Source organism: Lacerta agilis, chromosome 4 (assembly GCF_009819535.1).
Source record: "Lacerta agilis isolate rLacAgi1 chromosome 4, rLacAgi1.pri, whole genome shotgun sequence".
Lineage (NCBI taxonomy): Eukaryota > Metazoa > Chordata > Lepidosauria > Squamata > Lacertidae > Lacerta > Lacerta agilis.
This window is the reverse complement of record NC_046315.1, coordinates 1,183,539-1,206,793: the sequence shown is the minus strand read 5'-3', so window position 1 is coordinate 1,206,793 and position 23,255 is coordinate 1,183,539. Positions and strand designations below refer to the sequence as shown.

Here is a 23,255-nt window from a genome sequence, read left to right as displayed (position 1 = left end):
ATCCAAACCTTCTTCAGGTTAAGAACTTTGCTTCAGGATAAGAACAGAAATTGTGCTCTGGTGGCGCAGTGGCAGTGGGAGGTCCCATTAGCTAAAGTGGTTAGGAGGAACAGTTTCAGGTTAAGAATGGACCTGAAACAATGCCTTGTGAGGAACAGCTTAGGGAGCTGGGTATGTTTAGCCTGGAGAAGAGAAGGTTAAGGGGTGATATGGTAGCCATGTTCAAATATATCAAAGGATGTCATATAGAGGAGGGAGAAAGGTTGTTTTCTGCTGCTCCAGAGAAGCGGACACGGAGCAATGGATTCAAACTACAAGAAAGAAGATTCCACCTAAACATTAGGAAGAACTTCCTGACAGTAAGAGCTGTTGGACAGTGGAATTTGCTGCCAAGGATTGTGGTGGAGTCTCCTTCTTTGGAGGTCTTTAAGCGGAGGCTTGACAGCCATCTGTCAGGAATGCTTGGATGGTGTTTCCTGCTTGACGGGGTTGGACTGGATGGCCCTTGGGGTCTCTTCCAACTCTAGGAATCTATGATTCAAGCTGCCAGAAGGGACCTTTCACTTGGGTTGAAAGAAGGACCCTCCATTGAATTGCAGAGAGGGGGGGGGGTCCTGTCCTTACTTTCCGAGTAGACCGATCGCAGCGGTGGTTATGGGAACGCAAGTTTTGGGGGTGTTTACTCGGAAGCAAGGCCCGCCTATGCTCAGTTGGCTTTTTTTTTTACTCCCAGGTAAAGGAGTCTACCTAGGATCCCGGCTCATGGGGGAATGAGGGCAAGCTGCTTCTCCACTTTCTGGCCAAGGGAGGAGGGAGATGCTCAGAGCCCAACCAAGAGCCAAAATCCCCAAGGGATACCTGGGCATTGGCTTAGCCAGTGGGGGAAGCTGCCCCCCCCCCGCCCATATCCATAAAAAAGAATAAACAGCTGAGCTTCAGAAAGGCGAGAGAGAGCAGAGCTGGGTGGACTCGGCTTTGCAAGGGTTAAAGGGAACGGAGCTGCCTTCCTAGAGAGGACAGGAAGCAAGAGGGCGCCAGGTCCTCCAGAGTTCTAAATCTGTTGCTAGATGTTCCTAGACTTCCTAGAGAGGACAGGAAGTGAGGGGAGGCGGGCCAGGTCCTCCAGAGCCCAGGCCCCTCCCTCCCTCTCCTGCCAGGGCTGCCTGGCTGTCCCCTCCTGGGATCTGGTGAGTGGGGAGGCGGTGGGGGTCCCAGGGCTGCAGCAGGGGAGGGGGCCAGCCTGGGGGGGGGGCCTGGTCTGCTCATGCAGGGGGAGGAGAGAGAGGGGCCTGCCAGGGAGGGGCCAGGTCTGCAACGCTCTCCTTCCGGGAGATCACAGGGTCCCAAATGGCTCCCACGAAATCTCCCTTCTTCGAACAAAGGAGTCCCTGGGACTTGAACTCTGTGTGACTTCGCTCAGCGTCATTGCACAACAGAGGAAACGTGCAAATGGTTCTCCAAAGCTGGAGGAGGAAGGAAGGAAAGGGGGGAGAGAAAGGGCAGGAATAAAGAGAGGGATCCCAGCCCATAGTCTGGCTGCTGCATTGCAAACCAGTTTCCCAGTGTCTCCAAGGGCAGCTCCACACGGAGGCCACTGCAGCAATCCCCTCGCACCCAGAGCAGGGCATCCCAGGACCACATCCTCTCTGTCCCAAAGGGATTGTTGCTGGAAAAGCAGCTGAGCTGGAAATGGGCGCTGATACTCACTGAGCCTCCAGGGACCTTGGCATCAATGGCTGTGTGTGTGTTAAGCTGTCTAACACAACAACAATAATAAATTACCAGCCTAAATTTTAAGGGGGGTGTCTTTGGGCCAGTTGGCCCTCAGGCAGTTGCCCAGATACATACCTGGCCCTCAGAGCAAAGAAAAAGGGACCCCACCCCAGGAGACTGTCTGGAGAGCGGCCAAGTGCAAGAAAAGGAGACAGAAGCAGGGGAGTGGGGGTGGGGGTGGGGAGGAACTCCTGAGGACCCCCGGGTGAGGACCCCCACTAGAGCCAAGCATCCATTTATCACAAGATACAAATGTCTCTCTTGTCATTCGGTTCTGACTTCATGCATTGACTGGAAGGCAGAAGAAACCAGGCTCATTCACCTCCCAGAAATCCCTTCAGTTGCCTCCACATTTTGCATTGCAATCTTTCTTCTAGGAGGGATAGAGGCTGCTTTCTTCTTCTTCTTCTTCCTCTTCTCCTCCTCCTCCTCCTCCTCCTGCTTTTTTCCTATTAAAAATGATAGCTCAGAGTCTGGGATGTGGTGCAGTCCTACCCTGGTTCCCAGCCAGACTCATCCATGCTAGCTCAAGGAACCTTTTTCTTCTCCTGATATTATACAACTTTTGTAACAGAACAATGTATTTGCTTTGTAGGATTTGCTAGCGCCTCTCCTTAAGACAGACAGAACTTGGTAGAAGACCAGAGGGTTCCTTCCGATCTCTTAGAGGCTTCCTGAGACCACAGATGGATGAGCGAGACTCAGCTGGCCCTGAAGCAGGAAGATACCATGCCATCCATACTGGGAGCAGTGGGGGATTCTGGGAAAACCCAGTGCAGAAGATCCTGGGTGAGGAGGACACCCTCCGCTCAGAGGTGCAGAGCCAGCAATTGAGGCAGTTCTGCTGCCAGGAGGCCAAAGGAGCGGAGACCAGTTCCCAGGCGGTGGCCCTGGCCGGAGGTTTCCTCCTGAGTCAGGCAGAGGAGAGAAAGCAGGTGAGAGAGACTTTCCTCTGGATACTCCCAAGGGGCTCCAAACAGGACAGAGAACATCCCATAATTCTCTACTGATGGCACATCCTTTTTTCTGGGAAGGCATCCATGGAATGAGATCTCACACCCTGGATGTCTTTGTCTTTGTCATTCTCTTTCTAATATTTCTCACCATTCATTCTCTGTTTTGAATCCTTATTTCTTTTTCAGGAAAAGGAACTCCTTGCAGAAATGCACCTGGATTCCTGTGAGGCAGAGAGGCCTCCGTTGGACACCAGAGAGAGACCACTGGGTAAGGAGGAAGGTGGTTTTGCTCCATTTAGTCTCATTCTGTTGGTTTTCCAACTAATCTGTCGGTTCTTTTCATCTTGGTTGTTTTTTGTTATGTTTTGAGGGGGGGTGGCAATTCAGGGCAAGGGTCCATAGGAGGGGAGATGAATTTCTGCACAACAAACATATGAAATGGGCACAAATGTTCAATTGCTCTCAGCAGCTAAGGGTTTCTCAAAGGCCCATCTGTAGTTAGAGATGTCCTGTTTCATCTGTGAGAGAAGCAGGCACTCCTGGCATCCTGCTTACCTTTTCTCTCTTTCAGGTGATGGAATGATGCCGGCAAGACCTCCTGATCCGTCTTCTCATGGGGGCAGAAGGGAAGCAGCGGCTGTGGAGCCCGATCAGGTCAGGGGAAGCTGCCTTGTGGGGACAGAGGCCGAGGGATGGAGCAATATCATGGACGGGTTGGGCACAGAGGAATGGTGGGAGGAAGCAGCCGGGGAACCAGGAAGGGAAGATGGCTCAGAGGCCAAGGAGTGGAGGTATAAGAAGGATGGGCGGTCAGAGGGGGAAGAGGGAGAAGCCTGGGAAGAGGAGGTGTCAGAAGCTGAAGGGGTAATAGGGCTTAGTGAGCTGGGAGACTCTGTGGCAGAATGCAGTCCAGAATCAGAGGCAGAAGAGGAAGGAGGCGAGTGGGAGGAGGGAGATCGAGAGGCAGAGGTGAGTCAGGAGAAGGAGGAGCCACCGGTGGTTCCCTCTCCTTTTGCCAGAAGCCACCCCCCCCTGCTTGTCTCTCAGAGCCAGGAGACGTCTGACAATGGAGGAGCAAAGGCAGGCTGCACACTGGCGCACTGTTGGATCACTTGCCAGAAACCCTTGGCAACTGATTTCTTGGAGGAAGACCTTGTCATGGAATCCTAGAGTTGAAAGGGACCCCAAGGGTCATTAAGTCCAACCCCCTGCATTGCAGGAATCTCAGCTAGATCATCCAAGACAGGTGGCCATCCAAACTAGGCTTATTTTGTTTCTAGATTGAGCACTGAATGCTAAAATTGGTTTCTCAGCAGTGGACAGATGATTACAAATAGTGGCCAGGATTCACCTAGCCAGCCCCATCACTGAAAAATGGGTCCTGCCCCCCCCCCATTCCTCACCCTCTCCATGCCCTCATAAACCCCTTGAATTTGGCTCTAGGGCATTGGGAGGGATCCTCCCCAGAGCAGCACACAAGGAGAGGAGAAAGTGGATCCTTCCATCTGGGAAACTGGAATGCTTGCGTAGGCAGAATGACTTGAAAACCACAAGGTGGAGAACCAGCTATTTGCACAAAGATGAACACCCAGAATTAAAACGCAGAATAAAAGAATTCCATTAAGGCATTAAAATTTGTTGTTGTTGAGTCGTTCAGTCGTGTCCGACTCTTCGTGACCCCATGGACCAGAGCACGCCAGGCACGCCTATCCTTCACTGCCTCTCACAGTTTGGCCAAACTCATGTTGGTAGCTTAGAGAACACTGTCCCACCATCTCATCCTCTGTCGTCCCCTTCTCCTTGTGCCCTCCATCTTTCCCAACATCAGGGTCTTTTCTAGGGAGTCTTCTCTTCTCATGAGGTGGCCAAAGTACTGGAGCCTCAACTTCAGGATCTGTCCTTCCAGTGAGCACTCAGGGCCGACTTCCTTCAGAATGGATAGGTTTGATCTTCTTGCAGTCCATGGGACTCTCAAGAGTCTCCTCCAGCACCATAATTCAAAAGCATCAATTCTTCGGCGATCAGCCTTCTTGATGGTCCAGCTCTCACTTCCGTACATTACTACTGGGAAAACCATAGCTTTAACCATACGGACCTTTGTCGGCAAGGTGATGTCTTTGCTTTTTAAGATGCTGTCTAGGTTTGTCATTGTTTTTCTCCCGGGCGTCTTTTAATTTCGTGACTGCTGTCACCATCTGCAGTGATCATGGAGCCCAAGAAAGTGAAATCTCTCACTGCCTCCATTTCTTCTCCTTCTATTTGCCAGGAGGTGATGGGACCAGTGGCCATGATCTTAGCTTTTTGGATGTTGAGCTTCAGACCATATTTTGCACTCTCCTCTTTCACCCTCATTAAAATGTTCTTTAATTCCTCCTCACTTTCTGCCATCAAGGTAGTATCATCAGCATATCTGAGGTTGCTGATATTTTTTCCAGCAATCTTAATTCCGGTTTGGGATTCATCCAGTCCAGCCTTTCGCATGATGAATTCTGCATATAAGTTAAATAAGCAGGGAGACAATATACAGCCTTGTCGTACTCAAGCATTAAAATAAGCACCCATAATTAAAATGTACAGCAAAGCAATCCTATTGGAACAGCACAGCAATTTACAGGAGGGAAACAACAGAGCATTGTGTAGCAGATAATATTTATTCTGTCTCAGAGGAAGACATTTCCCTTTTTCTTTCAGGGTCCAGTGTGCTTTGAAGATGTTGCTGTTCGTTTCACGGACGAGGAGTGGGCGTTGCTGGATCCTGACCAGAGAGCTCTGCATAAGGACGTCATGGAGGAGATTCGTGGGATCGTGTCCTCTCTTGGTAAGGCTCCCGGTGGAATCATAATATCTCTTTTTAAATTCAAAACAGCTCTCTGTGATGAACCTCATATATTTTCACAGAATTCAACAGCACCCAAACATCACCTGGGATTACAATATTCCCACAAAAAAACTTTGAACAGTAAATTACTGTTTTTTTCTGTGAAAGTTCTTCCACCAGTTGCAGCTTATTAAACAAGGATCTGACTGGTCTGAACTGCCAGGCCATTTCACTGTAAACTTCAGAGTTGTTAGGGAAGTTGAAGTAGCTTCTGTCAGGTTTTCAGTTTTTGTTTTTGCTCCCGTCAGTCTTTGGTTGACAAAAGAGAAGACTGACGTTGGAAATGGAGGGGATGCCATGATGGAGCCAAACAAAATCCATTTAAGAGGAGAGCCAGGCTTATGGAATCACAGGTTCCCCTAAGGATGTCAGTTGATCCCCATTAATTAATGCACCGAACACTTGAATAAATCCATCCATCGAACCAACTTGTGTTATTCCTCTATGACCAGCAGGTGTTTTAAAAAATGTATCTTTATTGTTTAAAAATTAATACAGTGGTACCTCGACTTACGGGCGACTCGACTTCCGTATTTTTCGACTTCCGAATGACCTCTGGAAGCGAAAAAATGGTGCTGCTTCCAAAATTTTCGACTTGCGAAGGGAAAGTGGTGGCACGATACCTCGACTTACGAAAAATTGAATGCGCTTTTTCCGGCTTCTGAAATTTTCCCCCGTTCCGAGATGGCGCCTTCGATTTACGAAGATTTCGACTTATGAGCGCGCCTTCGGAACGGATTAATTTCGTAAGTCGAGGTAGCACTGTACGTTTATAAGAGTTTCCCTACAGACTAACAAACAATATGTGACACTTTCCAACTCAACAAAAATAATATATCTCAATTAACAAATTTAACCTCTTTTTAATATTTTATATACACTTTCCATTTTTAATAACTTCGTAACCTCGTAACTTCGTAAAATAAAAATTGTTAAAAATGACTTCAAATTATTCTCACCATATTTTGATTATTGATTGAATTATATCGCACAGTTACGCATTTTGTGCTCGTTTTCCTTATATTTCCTTACATTTCCATATTTCCATATTACCAGGTTCAGTCTAATTTGGCCAGGAGCGATCCTTTTTTACCGTTATTTATTAAGTACTCTATAGATTCTCCATTCCTTGGGGACTACTTGTTTCATTTGCCCTCTTATCCTTCGTTTGCCAGTCTGATGTACTTGGTAGTTTTGTTTTTCCAATTTCTTGCTATCAAGATTCTGGCTGCAGTTATCCCATACATGAACAATGTTCTTTTTGATTTTCCTATTTCATTCAGCAATATGCTTAATAAAAATACTTCTGGCCTTTTTTTGAATGTGCATTTAAGTAATTTCTTGAGTTCTTCATATATATTATTCCAAAATACACAAATATCTGCACAATTCCACCACATATGCATATAAGATCCATTTTCCTTATTGGATCTCCAACATATAGGAGATCTATTCTTATACATTTTGGTGAGTTTCCCCCGGTGTTTGGTGCCACCTGTACATCATCTTTAGTATATTTTCCCTGAGATTATAACAGGCCGTGAATTTTATATCCACTTGCCACAGCTTTTCCCATTGTTCCATTAATATATTATAGCCCAGGTCCTGTGTCCATCTCACCATTACTGATTTCACTTTTTCCTTTTGCTTTGTAGTAATTCTTTTTCGAATTTGGATGTTTCTTTTGCCAGGGCTGTTTTTTAATCAATTATTAATCTTTGATGAATTTGAAAATATTGCAGCCAATCCGTCAGGTAGCTTTTGATTTCTTCATATTTTTTCAGATGTAGTTCATCTTGCTTCTCTTCTAATAGCAATCGGTATGTGTCCCATTTCTCTTCCATATTCGGTTTTTTAACTGTTATTGCTTCTGCTGGTGAGGTCCATAGGGGAATCTTGGGTTCCAATACTCGATTATACTTCAACCAGATCTTACATAGCAATTTTCTTACTAAATGGTTCAAAAAGCCCTAATGGACCTTTGTTGTTGTTGTTCAGTCGTTCAGTCGTGTCCGACTCTTCGTGACCCCATGGACCAGAGCACGCCAGGCACCCCTATCCTCCACTGCCTCCCGCAGTTTGGCCAAACTCATGCTAGTCGCTTCGAGAACACTGTCCAACCACCTCATCCTTTACCTTATCATAAATTACCGTATTTTTCACTCCATAAGACACACTTTTTCCCTCCTGAAAAGTAAGGGGAAATATCTGTGTGTCTTATGGAGTGAATGGTGGTCCCTGAAGCTAAATTGCCCAGGGGCCAAAAGAGGATCGTGCTTTTTATTTTACAAAGAGAAAAGGGGATGTTGAAAGGACCCCGCTCAGCAGCTGATCAGCAAGAGATTGGGAGAGAGATAAGAGTCCCGGCTCCCTTTCAGCCCCGCCCTCCTTTGTTGATTGTGCTGCAGAGGGAGGTTGTTTGTTTCCCCAGGACATGTGACTGGCTGATTAGATTATCTGTCTGGAAACAGTAGAAACTGCTCCCTTTTCTTAAGATTTTTCAGAAATGTAAGTTGAACTCCATAAAAATGGGGCTTTTCCTCTTTGCTTTTCCCCCTTTGCAAAAGGAGCTTTGCTTTTCCCCCTTTGCAAAAAAAGCTGCAAAACTTTTAGCTGATCCTCAAAAAACCAGGGCTTTTCCCTTTGGAAAAAAAGCTGCAAAACGTTTAGCTGATCCTCAAAAAACCAGGGCTTTTAGAGGAGGAAAACCAGAAAAATATTTTTTTCCCTTGTTTCCTCCTCTAAAAATGAGGTGTGCCCTATGGTCCAGTGCGTCCTATGGAGCGAAAAATACAGCAAATATGAGTGCCATCCATACCGATTGTCATATTCCTCTACATCTAAAGCATTTGAGTCTTTAAGTGTTATCCATTCTATGGTTAAAATAGTCCTGCAGCTGCATGGTATAATTCTAAATCAGGGAGTGCGAAGCCACCTCTTTTTTGTCTATTAATAATTCACGTTTTATCCTTGGTCTTTTTTCCATTTTTCCATTCAAAATAAACTTTGCCATATCTTTTTTCCACTCCTGAAAACATTTCACCCCCCCCCCCCAATTATTGGTATAGTTTGGAAGAAGAATTATTATTTTGGGGAATATGTTCATTTTTACTACGGAGATTCTATCCCAAAGAGAGACATGTAACTTATTCCACATTTCCATGTTTTTCTTAACTTCCTTCCATATTTTTACATAATTATCCTCATATAAGTTGATTTTTTTTGCTGTTATCCAGATCCTCAAGTATTTTACTTTATTCTTTACCTGTATAGCCATCAATTGGTGAAGTTCTTTCTTCTCTTCTGTATTTAAATTTTTAGTTAACACTGGTTTTTTTTGGTAATTTACTTTTAGTCCTGCCACTTTCCCATAGGTCTTGATTATTTCTAGCACTGCTGGTATGCCTTTTTTTGGCTCTTGTGTTGCTATTATTATGTCATCTGCGAACGCTCTGACTTTGTAAGATTCCCCCCCATTACAATTCCTTTTATTTTATTTTCATTTCTGATACTTTGTAAAAGAATTTCCGTAACTAAAATAAATCACAGAGGTGAAAGGGGGCATCCCTGTCTCGTCCCCTTTGTGATTGGGAAGCTTTCCATTAAATTTCCATTTATTATTAACCTTGCTTTTTGTTGTTCATATATTGCTTCTGTATCTTTTCCAATTCTTCCTCTTATTCCCATTATTTCAATTTGTTTTTTCCATAAAATACCAGGAGACGTTGTCAAATGCCTTTTCTGCATCTAAAAATAAAAGGGCTGCTTTTTTATCTTACTTAAACTCCTAAGTATTCCAATATATCCACGATATTTCTTGTATTACTCAAAATTTGTCTCCCTGGTAAAAAAACCTGCTTGGTTGGGATATATTATTTTTTAAATCACCTCTTTTAATCCGTTTGCAGTTATTCCAGCAAAGAGCTTGTAATCACTATTTAATAGGGAAATTGGTCTATAGTTAGACATTAATTCAAGATCTGTGTCTGGTTTGAGTAATAATGTGACATATGCTTCTTTCCAGGTGTCTGAAATTTTTCCTTTTTCTAAGGTTTGATTCATTATTTCTTGTAGAGGAATAATCAGTAGTTTTTTATAGTATTCTAATGGCAGTCCACCAGTCCATTAGGTGTTTTTCCTGGCTTAGTTTTTTTCATTACATTTCTAATTTCTTGTAATGTTATTGGAGTGTTCAATTCTTTAACCATTTCTATTATATTAGTTGCCAATTGATATTTTTCTAAATATTGTCTTATTTCTTCTTTATTTTGCTCTTTTTTCTTATATAATTCTTCATAGTATTTTACATTTTTTTTCATTATTGTCTGGGGATTACAGTGGTACCCTGCAAGACGAATGCCTCGCACAACGAAAAACTCGCAAGACGAATTTCTCTATGGCCGTGCTTCGCAAGACGAGGCATTCGTCTTGCGCGGTACCACTGTAAGAACCCTTCCAGCCCGCCGCTCGCCCTCCCCGCTCACGCTCAGTGCAGGCAGCAGGAGGCTCCGGCTGGGCCGAGCCAGGCCCAATTCCTGCCTCGGCTTCTCCCTGACTGCGGCCCCGCTCCCCACACCCAGCTTCCTCCCACCACTGCCGCCGCTCTCTCGCCGCTCGCCCTCACCGCTTGCTCTCCCCACTCGCGCTCGGTGAAGGTGGCAGGAGGCTCCGGCTGGGCCCAGCCAGGCCCAATTCCTGCCTCGGCTTCTTCCTGACTGCGGCCCCGCTCCCCACACCCGGCTTCCTCCCGCCGCCGCTCACTCCCCGCTCTCCCCGCTCGCTCAGTGCAGGCGGAAGGAGGCTCCGGCTAGGCCCAGCCAGGCCCAATCCCCCCTGCTGCTGCCGGCAACAAGCTCTCCCCGACTTTTTTCCCATAGGAAAGCATTAATTAAATTTCAATGCATTCCTATGGAAAACCGTGCTTCGCAAGACGAAATTTCCGCAAAACGAAAAGACTTGCGGAACGAATTAACTTCGTCTCGCGAGGCACCACTGTATCTACAGTTTTTTCTCCAATTCTTAATCTACCGTATTTTTCATTTTTTCATTTTTCTTTTTCTTCAGTTGCCAAGCCAAGTATTTACTTGGTTTGTTAGCAAATTCAAAATTATTCTGTTTCCAAATTCTTAGCTTCCAATGCATTTCCTGTTCAATTTTATTTTATATTCTGATTTTAATATATTTCTTTTCTCAAATCAATATTTTTGAATTTTTATTCAATTCATTTTCTTTTGTTTTTCAATTCTTCTAATATTTTATTTTTTTCCTTCTCTTTTTCTCTTTTATGTATAGCATTTTGTTTATAAAATAGCCTCTGATGACTGCTTTGCTCATGTCCCATATTATTTTACTATCAGTGTCTTTTTTGTTAGTATATTAAAAAACTCCTCTAGTGTTTTTTTCGTACCTATTTTTTCATCATACAACAATGAATCATTTAATTTCCATCTTCTTATTCCTGTTTCCCATTCCGGTTTCATTTGTAATAAAATCAGATTATGGTGCAATATTGTCCTTGGTAATATATGAATCTCATAATTTTTCTTAATCTATCAAAATCCAGATTGCATCAATCCTACTTGCCATTTTTTGATTCTGAAAAATAGGTATAATTTCTTTCACTCTCATTTTTGAATCTTCAGACGTCTTTTAAATCTAAATTTTCCACCATTAAAAAAGGTGGGGGGTAATTTCCCTTGTTTTCTTTCTTCTCCTTTTCCTGTTCTGTCGAGTTGTGGATTAACAACTCCATTTATATCTCCCATTAATACCATTTTTTCTTCCACGAATTCCATCATCTTTTTTGAAAAATTCTGCTTTTCCCCCCATTAGGCACCAAAAACTCCTATTATATAAATTGTTTCCCCTAAATATTTTATTTTAAGTATCACTACTCTACCATCTCAGTTTGTAAATAGTAATTGTGGTTCTAGGCAGGACTTAACATAGATCACCACTCCTCTTTTTTAAACTTCATCTGCTGCAATAAATTCTACTACTAATTTGAGTTTATCAGTAATCTTTTGTGATCTTTTTAATATGTGTTTCTTGTAGACAGACAGCATCAAGTTTTTGTTCAGCAATATATGTTGTATTCTATTTCATTTCTTCTTCTTATTCAATCCATTCACATTTCAAGAAACTATGTTAAGATTTATTTATTCAAAACAAAATAAAATAAAAAATTCCTTCCAGTAACACCTTAGAGACCAACTAAGTTTGTTCTTGGTATGAGCTTTCGTGTGCATGCACACTTCTTCAGATTTGAGTTTATTAGGTTTTGTTTGTTTTTCTATTTTTTCTAAAATATCAGAGACAATTCATTTGTCAGCAGCTATGTTCAATTCTTTGCTTGTCTCTCTGTCTGTCTCTCTCTTGTAATATAAATGGGGGGAAAGGTATCGACGGCAGAAACTTCTTAGAAGACTCCTTTTCTACTGAGCCTGTAGCGTTATTAGCCCCGCTTTCCCCCTACCCCTTCTGTAGCAAGCAGGGGGAATTGCGGGGTTTTTCCCTTTTTACTTTTACTTTTGCCTGTACCCAGCCCTCCGGCCGGGTCACAGGAGGTCTCTTTGCTGCCACCACCCCCTGGGTTCGGGACCTGGCTGTCGCTACAGGCCAAAGCGCGGGGGCCGCTTTCCCTGTGCTCCCGCAGACAGCCTCCCCCCGGCTCAGACAGAGCCACAGATAGTACTTCTAACGGTAGAATAGCCGATTGGTCAGGACTGGAATAGCCAAGCAAGCAATGGAGCAAACAAAACACGAGAACAGAAGTTCTCTAAAATATCTTTTAATTAAGGATTAATAAAACACAATAGGCACAGTTTTCACAAACAAGGCACAAACTTTAAACAACAAAACATCTAATTAACTAGACTAAATACACATACTTGATCCCTCTCCTTCAGGCAGGGTTAGATACTCAACCGCTTAGCATCTGAAGAGCTGGCAAAAGTCCTCAATCGTTCCCCCAAGACATAATGGCTAGTGGGGAGAGAAAGTCCGTCGACGCCTCAGCTCTTTAGCAATGATGTTCCGGCAGTAGGCAAGCTCCAAGCTCTAAAGCTCTCCGCCCCCCTCTCCTTGACACAGCCCAGCCTAGATAAGGGGTTAGCCCACGCGGTCCCTCTCCCCAGTACCCAATAGGGGACCTGGCCTCCACCCCCGCTGGCCAATTACTGCCCTAAGGTCGTTAGTCACAGCTGTCACAGATAAAAGGGCAGCTGTGAGTCTGGGCTGTTACCTCCTAAATTACTCATCAGCCTAACAAGCACCAGTTGGCCCCAACCCAGTTCTCATCAGGCCAGGGTGCCTCTCCGAAGCCAAAACTTGCATATCTCCCGTGATCTTCTTAAAGGCACCTCCTTTTTACATTTCCAAAAGGCATCTCTTGATCGTGTCCCATGGTGTAGCGATACCCCCAATTCTGATTCACCCAAAGGTCTTTATTTCCTGAACCAAAGATTCGGTATTTCACTACACCCTCCCTCCTAAAAGGAAATTTGGGGTTCCAGGCCCCAAATTTCCCCTCTTAATACTACTGGGGTAAATAATGTCCTGGGAGTAATCAGCACCTTCTGGAGCAGGCAACTACTCCACAGATTGATAAAGTCGGCTCAGAGTATCAGCCACCACGTTCGCCTTTCCAGGAATATGGGTCACTGTGAACTGATAGTCCTGCAACGCCAAACTCCATCGCAGCAATTTCTGATTGGAATTCTTTACCTTCTCCAGCCAACAGAGTGGGGAGTGGTCAGTCTGAACTTCAAACACATTCCCCCACAAGTATGGCCGCAGCTTTCCCAGGGCCCAAACCAAAGCCAAACATTCTTTCTCTACCACGGCGTAGTTCCGTTCGCGCCCAAAAAGCTTCTTACTCAAAAAAACTACAGGCCTCCACTCCCCTTGCTGATCTTGCTGCAACAATACGCCTCCAAGACCAGTATCACATGCATCGGTCTGAACCCGAAAGGGTTTAGTCTGGTCAGGGGCTAGCATCACCTGGGAGCTCACTAAGGCCTGCTTCAGTAATTGAAACGCACGGTCACACTCCTTTGTCCAATCGACCTTTACAGGCTTAGACTTCTTGCACAACTCTGTCAGAGGTACAGCTAAATAGGACAGATGATTCACAAACCTCCTATAATAGTTCACAAACCCCAAAAAGGATTGTACGTCCTTTTTGGTCTGAGGTCTAGGCCACTCTGCCACACACTGCACCTTGGCTTCCATGGCTTTAATATAGCCAGAGCCTACTCGAAACCCCAGATATTCCACCTCTCCTAGGGCAAATTGACACTTTGAAATCTTCACCGTCAGATTAGCTTCCTGCAGTCGCCCCAGCACTTTCTGCACATGCTCTAGGTGCTCAACCCATGTATTTGAATACACGGCCAGATCGTCAATATAGACACAGCAAAAGGCACTCATGTCATGCGTCAATGTATTCATTAAACGCTGGAAAGCGCTCGGTGCGTTTTTTACGCCGAAAGGCATGACTGTCCATTGATACAAGCCTTTATGAGTAATAAAGGCAGACTTTTCCGAAGCCTCTGGCGTTAACGGAATCTGCCAATACCCTTTCGTCAGATCAAACACAGAAATAAAAGACGCCCTACCCAACTTCTCCACTAGGGTGTCAATCCTGGGCAGGGGAAACAGGTCTGATGTCATCACCTGGTTGATAGGCCTGTAATCTGCACAGAACCTCACAGTTCCATCTCGCTTAGGGACCAACACTACCCCAGCAGCCCAAGGGCTTTGGCTCGGAACTATAACTCCCAAATCCAACATCTCCTGCAGCTCCGTCTCTATGCACGCAGCATGAGCCTCGCTAACCCTATAGGGCCGCGTAGCTATAGGAGCCGCGTTCCCCGTATCAAAGTGGTGCTGCGCCAGCTGTGTCCTCCCAGGTTTTTTACTAAAAACCTTTTCAAAAGGCGCCAACACCGCTAACAATTCAGCAGACTGTTGTTCTGTCAGCTTAGGAAACTGCTTAACCTCAGCCAAACTCCCAGCCTGCTTGTATTCGGCCAACAGATCCACAGGTCCTGAAGAGTCCCCCTCCTGACTGCCTGAATAAGCCAGCACCCCCACCGTCTCAGGAGTCACGTATAGCTTTAAGGCATTCACGTGATACTCCCTAGGCTTGGCGTGCAGTTCTTTACATTCTACCACATAGCGAACAGCACTGAGTCTTTGCTTCACTACGCCAGGCCCTTCCCACTTCGTAGCCAGCTTGTGGGGTCGCACCGGTCTCAAGATCAACACACTATCCCCCACCGAAAAGCTCTTCTCTCTGGCTTTACCATCGTAACCACGCTTCTGTTCGGCCTTGGCTACCTCTAAGTTGTCTTTGGCCACCGTCCACAAGTCCGCCAACGTCTGTCTAAGCTTATCAAAATACGCACCCACAGAAGGCATCAACAATTGGGTTTCAGTTCCATCCCAGTTCTTACATAAGATGGACATAGGTGAATTTAAATGCCTGCGAAACACTAACTGATTTGGGGCCATGCCAATACTGCGGTGATAAGTGTCATTATATGACAACACCACTAAAGGGAGATCTAAATCCCAACTCCTCTCATGCACAGCCGCACATTTCCTCAAAAGTTGGACTATGTCCTTCTGCACTCGCTCCACCTGCCCCGTCACATGATGAAAATATGCAATGCCCTTGTAATGATCCATTCCCAGCAACTTAAACAAGTGCTGAGTTAATTGGGACAGGAAGCATGTTCCCAGATCACTGACCACCTGCTCAGGCACTCCCAAAGAACAAAAAGCTGTTACTAACGCCTTAGCTACGCTTAGCGCCGAACACGAGGTCAGACTAGTTGACCACAGGAACTTCGACGCATAGTCCACCAACGACAAAATATACACTTTCCCAGAACTAGTTTTTGGGAGGGGCCCCACCAAATCCATTCCAAACTTCTGAAAAATCCCCTCCGTCATTGGAACACTTTGAAGAGGGTGGGGGGGGGCTATCTTGGTCATTCCCCACCTGTTGACACACATCACATGCTCTAACCCACTTCTGGACATCCTGATGCACATTGGGCCAGTAGAAATACCGACTGACCCGCTCCAAGGTTTTCCTTACACCATGATGCCCCACCAACCCGCTGGCGTGCGCCAAGCGTAAAACCTCCTGGCGCCTGGTGCTAGGAACGACCAATTGCAGCACCACTTCCTCATCCACTACCTTCTTAGGCCAGTACTGCCGATACAACACTCCTTCCTTGTACAAGAACCTTACTTTTCTTTCCCCTCTAGGACTCACTCCAGCCGCCTCACGACATCCCTGCAAAGTGGGATCCTGTTGTTGTTCCTGCTTAAGCCTCTGCTGATCGGCTAACTGGGTCGGGGACTCCCCCTCCCTCCCAGACTGGGCAACCAAACTTTCCCCCCCTTCGGGTATCTTAGCTGTTTCACATTCCCCCGATATCTCATTCCCAGGCATGGGAAGTTCCTCCCCCCGCCCTTCAGCAGTTTCAAGTCCCCCTTCCTCAAGCTTAATGGGCCCCATGCTCCCCCCTCCCTCCTGACTCTGGAAACATGAGGAATCCTCCTTCTCCCTCCCCTCCTCTTGAGTAATAGGGGCTGCGCAAGACGAACTTTCCTCCCCCTCCTCCATAGAGAAAAAGGGTAACTCTTGCAACATTTCTACTGAGGTTACATTAAGAAGCCGCCTCCCACCTCCCTCCAGAGTCTCGGCCCCCGGGGTTGCTTCCACAGAGCAGTCCTCCAGTCTGTTCTCCACAAAGACCTTGTACGCCAAGTCATTCCCCACCAGGACCTCTGCTAAACACTCGTGGGGCTCGTGGACCAAGACTAGCTGCGGTCCCTCATACCCCTTGTACTCCACCTGTACCATGGAAGTCAGTTGGTCAAATGGGGGGGCCCCATACGGGCTAATCTTCATTCTCTGGGGCTGCAGCTGACCCAGCGACACCAGTTCTTTGGACACGCTCGTAACGTCTGCCCCAGAGTCCCAATAAGCCAATGCCCGTATGCCATTTACCCAAATGGGTGCAGTAAACTGCACTTGAGCCCACTCCCTATGCGGGGCGGCCACACCCTTGGTCTCAGCCAGGCGCACGCTTGGAACCGATGCAGACGCCAAGGTCCCGGCTGCTGGCGGCTGGCTCGGCGCAGGTGGGGAAACGCCCTCGCTCAACGCCCTTGCCTGGTTCTTTGCCTGCTGCAGCCTTGCGGTTTCCACGTCCCAGTCCTCCTTCTGTTGGAAGGCCCTTATCGTGGGGGTAGATGTTACTACAGCCCCCTTCTTCTTCGCCCATTCCACACATTCGTTTTTTATGTGGCCAGGCCGTTTACAAAAAAAACACAGTCCAGAACTGGGATTTACTTTCCCTTTGTCAGCCCCTCCCGTCGATGACCCTTTCCCAGGAGACGCTGCCTTAGTCCCTTCGCCTCCAGCGGGCGTTCCTGCTTTCACGCCAGCCCCAGGGGTGATGGTACGCCCCCCTCCCAGCTGATGTTTAAACATTGTGGCGGCGCGGTTCTGCCTGAACGTTTCCGCCAACCTGGCCGCTTCATCTAGAGTCCTCGGGGCTTGATCTGCCACCAAACTAGCCAACTCGGGAGACAACGCTTTATAGTACTGCTCCCTCAGGATCAGCTGGTACATATCTTCCAAAGTTCGTATACCTTCCGCAGCCACCCACAACTCAAAGTTTTGCAACATTTTGTCTGCCAACAGTGTCAGACTTTCATTCGGACCAGGTCTCTCCACCTCCCTGAACCTTCTCCGGTAGGTGTCTGCGTTAAAACAGTACCGGCGAGATACAAGTTCTTTGAAGTGGGGGTAATTGTTACATTTCGAGGCCGGAAGACGCCCCAAGAGTTCTAAGAGCTCCCCCGAGAGCAAAGTCCTGAGCAGCACCACATACATGTCCAGCGGTACCCCCTGGTCTTGGCATGAGCGTTCAAACAACGTTAGATAGCTCAAAACGTCAGTGGGGGGCACGTACTTGGGCAGGAGACGAAAATCCACATCCCTCGAGCTCCAAACCCTCGGGCGATATGGGGGGCCTACTGGCCCCTGATAATACTCCTCCTCCTCCCCTGGGTAATACGACGGCCCCCTTAATTCTGTCCAGCCCCGGACTCGGGGCGGCGGTTCAGCATAGCTTGGCTGGCCTGCTTCGGCCCCTCTGGGACTGGTGGGGTATTGGGGCGCAGGTCGCTGTTTCTCTGCGCTCCTCTCCAAACACCTCACCTCCCCCGTTGCTGGAATCAGCTCCTCTCTGAGGCTCCGGGCTTCCGTGGTCAGCACTGGCCCTGGGCTCCTAGGTTGCTCCATCCGCTGGAAGAACGGGCGCCCCGCCTCAAAACCACTTTCCCGGGAACGCCTCGGTGTAGACTGGCTGCCCTCCTCCGAGCGCGCCTTGATTTCACTGCTCACAAAACGTCCTTTACTCTCCGACAAGCTGCGCGCGTGGAAGCCTCCCCGCTGCTCATCTCGTCTCCACACCGGCTGGAACAGAAGCGGGTCTCTCGGCCGGACTCCCGCCTGGGCACTTGGGGTTGTTAACTCCTCGAGTCCCGGCAGTTCTATCTCCCCGGCCCCTGCTTCACTGCTCCTTTCGACGTGTGTGGTCAAAAGCTGGCTTGGGACCGATGCTCTCACCGGCACCCTTTGAAACCACTGCTCTTCTTTTACATCTTTCCGTTGGTGCGACGGAGTTCCTCTCAAATCCAAGCCTCGCAAGGCCAGAGAGAGCTCTCCAGAATCTCTGCCTGCTGCCATTTCCTAACTAGCAAAATAACAAACCGCTTGCCCCTTGTTCGGAAAATGTGCCACAAAACAACGTTTCCTAATTCACTCCCGTTTGCTTGGTCTTTTCCCACCGCTTTGCCACCATGTAGCGTTATTAGCCCCGCTTTCCCCCTACCCCTTCTGTAGCAAGCAGGGGGAATTGCGGGGTTTTTCCCTTTTTACTTTTACTTTTGCCTGTACCCAGCCCTCCGGCCGGGTCACAGGAGGTCTCTTTGCTGCCACCACCCCCTGGGTTCGGGACCTGGCTGTCGCTACAGGCCAAAGCGCGGGGGCCGCTTTCCCTGTGCTCCCGCAGACAGCCTCCCCCCGGCTCAGACAGAGCCACAGATAGTACTTCTAACGGTAGAATAGCCGATTGGTCAGGACTGGAATAGCCAAGCAAGCAATGGAGCAAACAAAACACGAGAACAGAAGTTCTCTAAAATATCTTTTAATTAAGGATTAATAAAACACAATAGGCACAGTTTTCACAAAACAAGGCACAAACTTAAAACAACAAAACATCTAATTAACTAGACTAAATACACATACTTGATCCCTCTCCTTCAGGCAGGGTTAGATACTCAACCGCTTAGCATCTGAAAGAGCTGGCAAAAGTCCTCAATCGTTCCCCCAAGACATAATGGCTAGTGGGGAGAGAAAGTCCGTCGACGCCTCAGCTCTTTAGCAATGATGTTCCGGCAGCAGGCAAGCTCCAAGCTCTAAAGCTCTCCGCCCCCCTCTCCTTGACACAGCCCAGCCTAGATAAGGGGTTAGCCCACGCGGTCCCTCTCCCCAGTACCCAATAGGGGACCTGGCCTCCACCCCCGCTGGCCAATTACTGCCCTAAGGTCGTTAGTCACAGCTGTCACAGATAAAAGGGCAGCTGTGAGTCTGGGCTGTTACCTCCTAAATTACTCATCAGCCTAACAAGCACCAGTTGGCCCCAACCCAGTTCTCATCAGGCCAGGGTGCCTCTCCGAAGCCAAAACTTGCATATCTCCCGTGATCTTCTTAAAGGCACCTCCTTTTTACATTTCCAAAAGGCATCTCTTGATCGTGTCCCATGGTGTAGCGATACCCCCAATTCTGATTCACCCAAAGGTCTTTATTTCCTGAACCAAAGATTCGGTATTTCACTACAGAGCCTTGTGTTTGTTTTCTGTGCTGAGTCATATTCAGTGGGAATAATTTCCACTTTTCTTCCGTCTAAGCCCCAAGTTCTCTTCTCTTTTTTTCTAACCGGCAGGATTTTAGTCTTTAATTCCCCTTAGTTAAAAACGGATTAGTTGAGGTTTCGGGGTAAAATTAGCTGCAAACTATACCGCTACACGCCGTCTCAGAGTCTGAGGCTTCTTGACCAGTGTTAACAAGTATTCTACATTAATTCTTCCCTGAGGCTCTAATCCATTTATCTTCATTGCAGATAGTGATGTACTGGAAATCAAGAACAAGGGTGACCATGACAAAATCCCCACAATGGAGAAGCCATATCAATATATTGAATGTGAAAAAGTTTCTCATTCCACTCCCCATCCAAGAAATCCCACTGGGAAGAAACCATATCAGTGTGTGGCATGTGGAAAGATTTTCAGCACCAGCTCCTCTCTGAGTTCCCATCAGAAAATTCATACAGGGGAGAAACCCTATCAGTGCTTGGAATGTGGAAAACACTTCAGAAAGAGCTCCGATCTCACTTTCCATCAAAGAATTCATACAGGGGAGAAGCCCTATCAATGTGTGGAATGTGGAAAGAGCTTCAGGAAGAGCTCCCATCTCACTTCCCATCAAAGAATTCATACAGGGGAGAAACCCTATCAATGTGGGAAATGTGGAAAGAGCTTTAGTCACAGTGGCCATCTCACTTCCCATATAATAATTCATACAACAGAGAAACCATATCAGTGCTTGGAATGTGGAAAGAGCTTCAGTACGAACTCCTCTCTGAGTTCCCATCAGAGAATTCATACAGGAGAGAAACCCTATCACTGTATGGAATGTGGAAAGAGCTTCAGTACGAGCTCCTCTCTCACTTCCCATCAAATAATTCATACAACAGAGAAACCATATCAGTGCTTGGAATGTGGAAAGAGCTTCAGTACGAGCTCCTCTCTGAATTCCCATCAGAGAATTCATACAGGAGAGAAACCGTATCAGTGTGTGGAATGTGGAAAGTCCTTCAGTCACGGATCCCATCTCACTTACCACCAGAGAATTCATACAGGTGAGAAACCTTATCATTGTGTGGAATGTGGAAAGAGCTTCACTAAGAGATCTGATCTCACTAAACATAAGAGAATTCACGGAGGGGAGAAACCCTATCACTGTGTAGAATGTGGGAAGAGCTTCATTCAGGGCTCCCATCTCACTTCCCATCAAAGAATTCATACAGGGGAGAAACCATATAATTGTTTGGAATGTGGTAAGAGCTTCAGTCAGAGCTCCCATCTCACTTCCCATCAAAGAATTCATACAGGGCAGAAACCCTATGAGTGCATGGAATGTGGGAAGAACTTCAGGAAGAGCTCTGATCTCATGTCCCATCAAAGAATTCATACAGGGGAGAAGCCATATCACTGCATGGAGTGCGGAAAGAGCTTCTGTCAAAAGGCCAATCTTACTTCCCATCAAGTAATTCATACAGGGGAGAAACCCTATCAGTGTGTGGAATGTGGAAAGAGTTTTAGTATGAACTCCTCTCTCATTTCCCATCAACGAATTCATACAGGGGAGAAACCATATCAGTGTGTGGAATGTGGAAAGAGCTTCAGGGACAGCTCTCAACTCAGTTCCCATCAAAGAATTCATACAGGGGAGAAACCCTATCAGTGCATAGAATGTGGAAAGAGATTCCTTCGGAGCACTGATCTCACTTCCCACCAAAGAATTCATACAGGGGAGAAACCCTATCAGTGCTTGGAATGTGAAAAGAGCTTCAGTAACAGCTCCTCTCTCACTTCCCATCAAAGAATTCATACAGGGGAGAAACCCTATCAGTGTGTGGAATGTGGAAAGAACTTCAGTAACAGCTCCTCTCTCACTTCCCATCAAAGAATTCATACAGGGGAGAAACCCTATCAGTGCATTGAATGTGGAAAGTGTTTCAGGAAGAGGTCCTATCTCACTTCCCATCAAAGAATTCATACAGGGGAGAAACCCTATCAGTGCATTGAATGTGGTAAGAGCTTCAGTACAAGCTCCTATCTCACTTCCCATCAGAGAATTCATACAGGCGAGAAACCATATCAGTGTTTGCAATGTGGAAAGAGCTTCAGTCAGAACTCCAATCTCACTTCCCACCAAAGAATTCATACAGGGGGAAACCCTATCAGTGTGTGGAATGTGGAAGGAGCTTCAGGAACAGCTTTGATCTCACTTCCCATCAAAGAATTCATACAGGAAAGAAACCATATCAGTGCGTGGAATGTGGAAAGAGCTTCAGGAACAAATCTGATCTCACTTCCCATCGAAGAATTCATACAGGAGAGAAACCCCATCAGTGTGTGGAATGTTGAAAGAATTTCAAGAACAACTTTGATCCCACTTACCATCAAAGAATTCATACAGGGGAGAAACCCTATCAGTGCATGGAATGTGGAAGAAGCTTCAGTAACAGCTCCAATCTCAGTTCCCCCCAAAGAATTTATACGAAGGGTGGAAAACCCTTCATCAAGCAGCTTTCAGCACTAGGGAAAAACACACCTCTTTAAATCAGGCCTTTGGCTGATTTACACGTAATGCCCTTTAAAAATGTGGTAGGGAGGTGGAGGTTCCAGGTTGGGGGGTGTTTTGTGTTTTCATGCTGTGATTTCATCATGTAGCCATCCTGAGACCTGTGGGTATAGGGAATAAGAGCTAACTCTTAGAGGCTGAGGGGTCTTTGCCTCCCCAATAAAACATCTGAAGTTTTCACGGTGGTTCACAACATAAACATACAGATTAAAATGGGTCGGCAAGTTTTACCTCACCTGGGCTTGTTCACTCCCATGGAGAGCACTCCGTGGGCTGGATCGCATCTGCACAGACACGATATCCGGCTCCGCGGAAGCAATTCCCTGTTCTGTGCTGCACAGGTTTAGCACAGTGCATGGGGACCCGCCGAGTGGGCAGCTTGGTTTCGGCCGTCTAGGAATCTCTAACTTTAAAGATTTAAAGGAACCTGCAAACAGAAATTTTTCGATCATCACCTTGTCGTGGTGAGTGGGCTTCCACGTTCCTATGACCCTTGTGAGCGAAGCCGTTGAGAATCTCATACTCCCAGCAGGGTCACCCAGGTGGTAATGTCAAAGGGAAGGAACTAGATAAAGAATGATCCAAGAAGTCCTCAATGGCAGAACAGGCGGGTGGGGGGTGCATCACCAGAATCCTGTCCCTAGGCATCGCACCAGGGATGGTGTCACAACAAAATAGATAGGCCCTCACTGCCCTAACCTGCAGACTAGAAAAAACCATAAATCCCACTACCCGTGATCAGACAGCTTCAATTTGAAATAGAGGAGCTGAATCAAATATTTGCTGCAAATCGCATGGCTCTGGATAATTTGTTAGCCAAATCTGGAGGATTTTGTAAGGTTGTATCGGAGGGTAGGTGTAAAGTAAGATTTCATGACCTCAACAAAACTATTGAGGACGAGGTGCAAAAGTTGCAAACACTTTGGCAGACCTTGTTGTAGGAGGTATAATAATGCTTGTAATATTGTGTATAGTACCATGCTGTATAACCTTCGCCCGTCACCTTAGAAGTATACTCACAGACCAAATAACAGAATATGAGGTCTAACCCAAGAGAATCAAGTTGAAGAGACACATAGGAATTCTGGTCTCTAGGCTTGAAAGGGGGGAATGAGGCATGTATCTTAGA

At 46.6% G+C, this 23,255-nt stretch overlaps 2 protein-coding genes across 2 annotated transcripts in view; one reads left to right on the top strand and one right to left on the bottom strand.

The window, feature by feature from the left end:
* LOC117044871 overlaps positions 1–23,255 on the top strand; it is a 628,087-nt gene that overhangs the window by 19,406 nt on the left and 585,426 nt on the right. Inside the window, 1 exon segment of the mRNA XM_033145648.1 lies at positions 19,996–21,507. Within this exon segment, the coding sequence (XP_033001539.1) occupies positions 19,996–21,507 (1,512 nt within the window).
* Positions 1–23,255, bottom strand: part of LOC117044870 — an 878,236-nt gene that overhangs the window by 375,365 nt on the left and 479,616 nt on the right. The gene's annotated exons all lie outside the window — the stretch shown is intronic.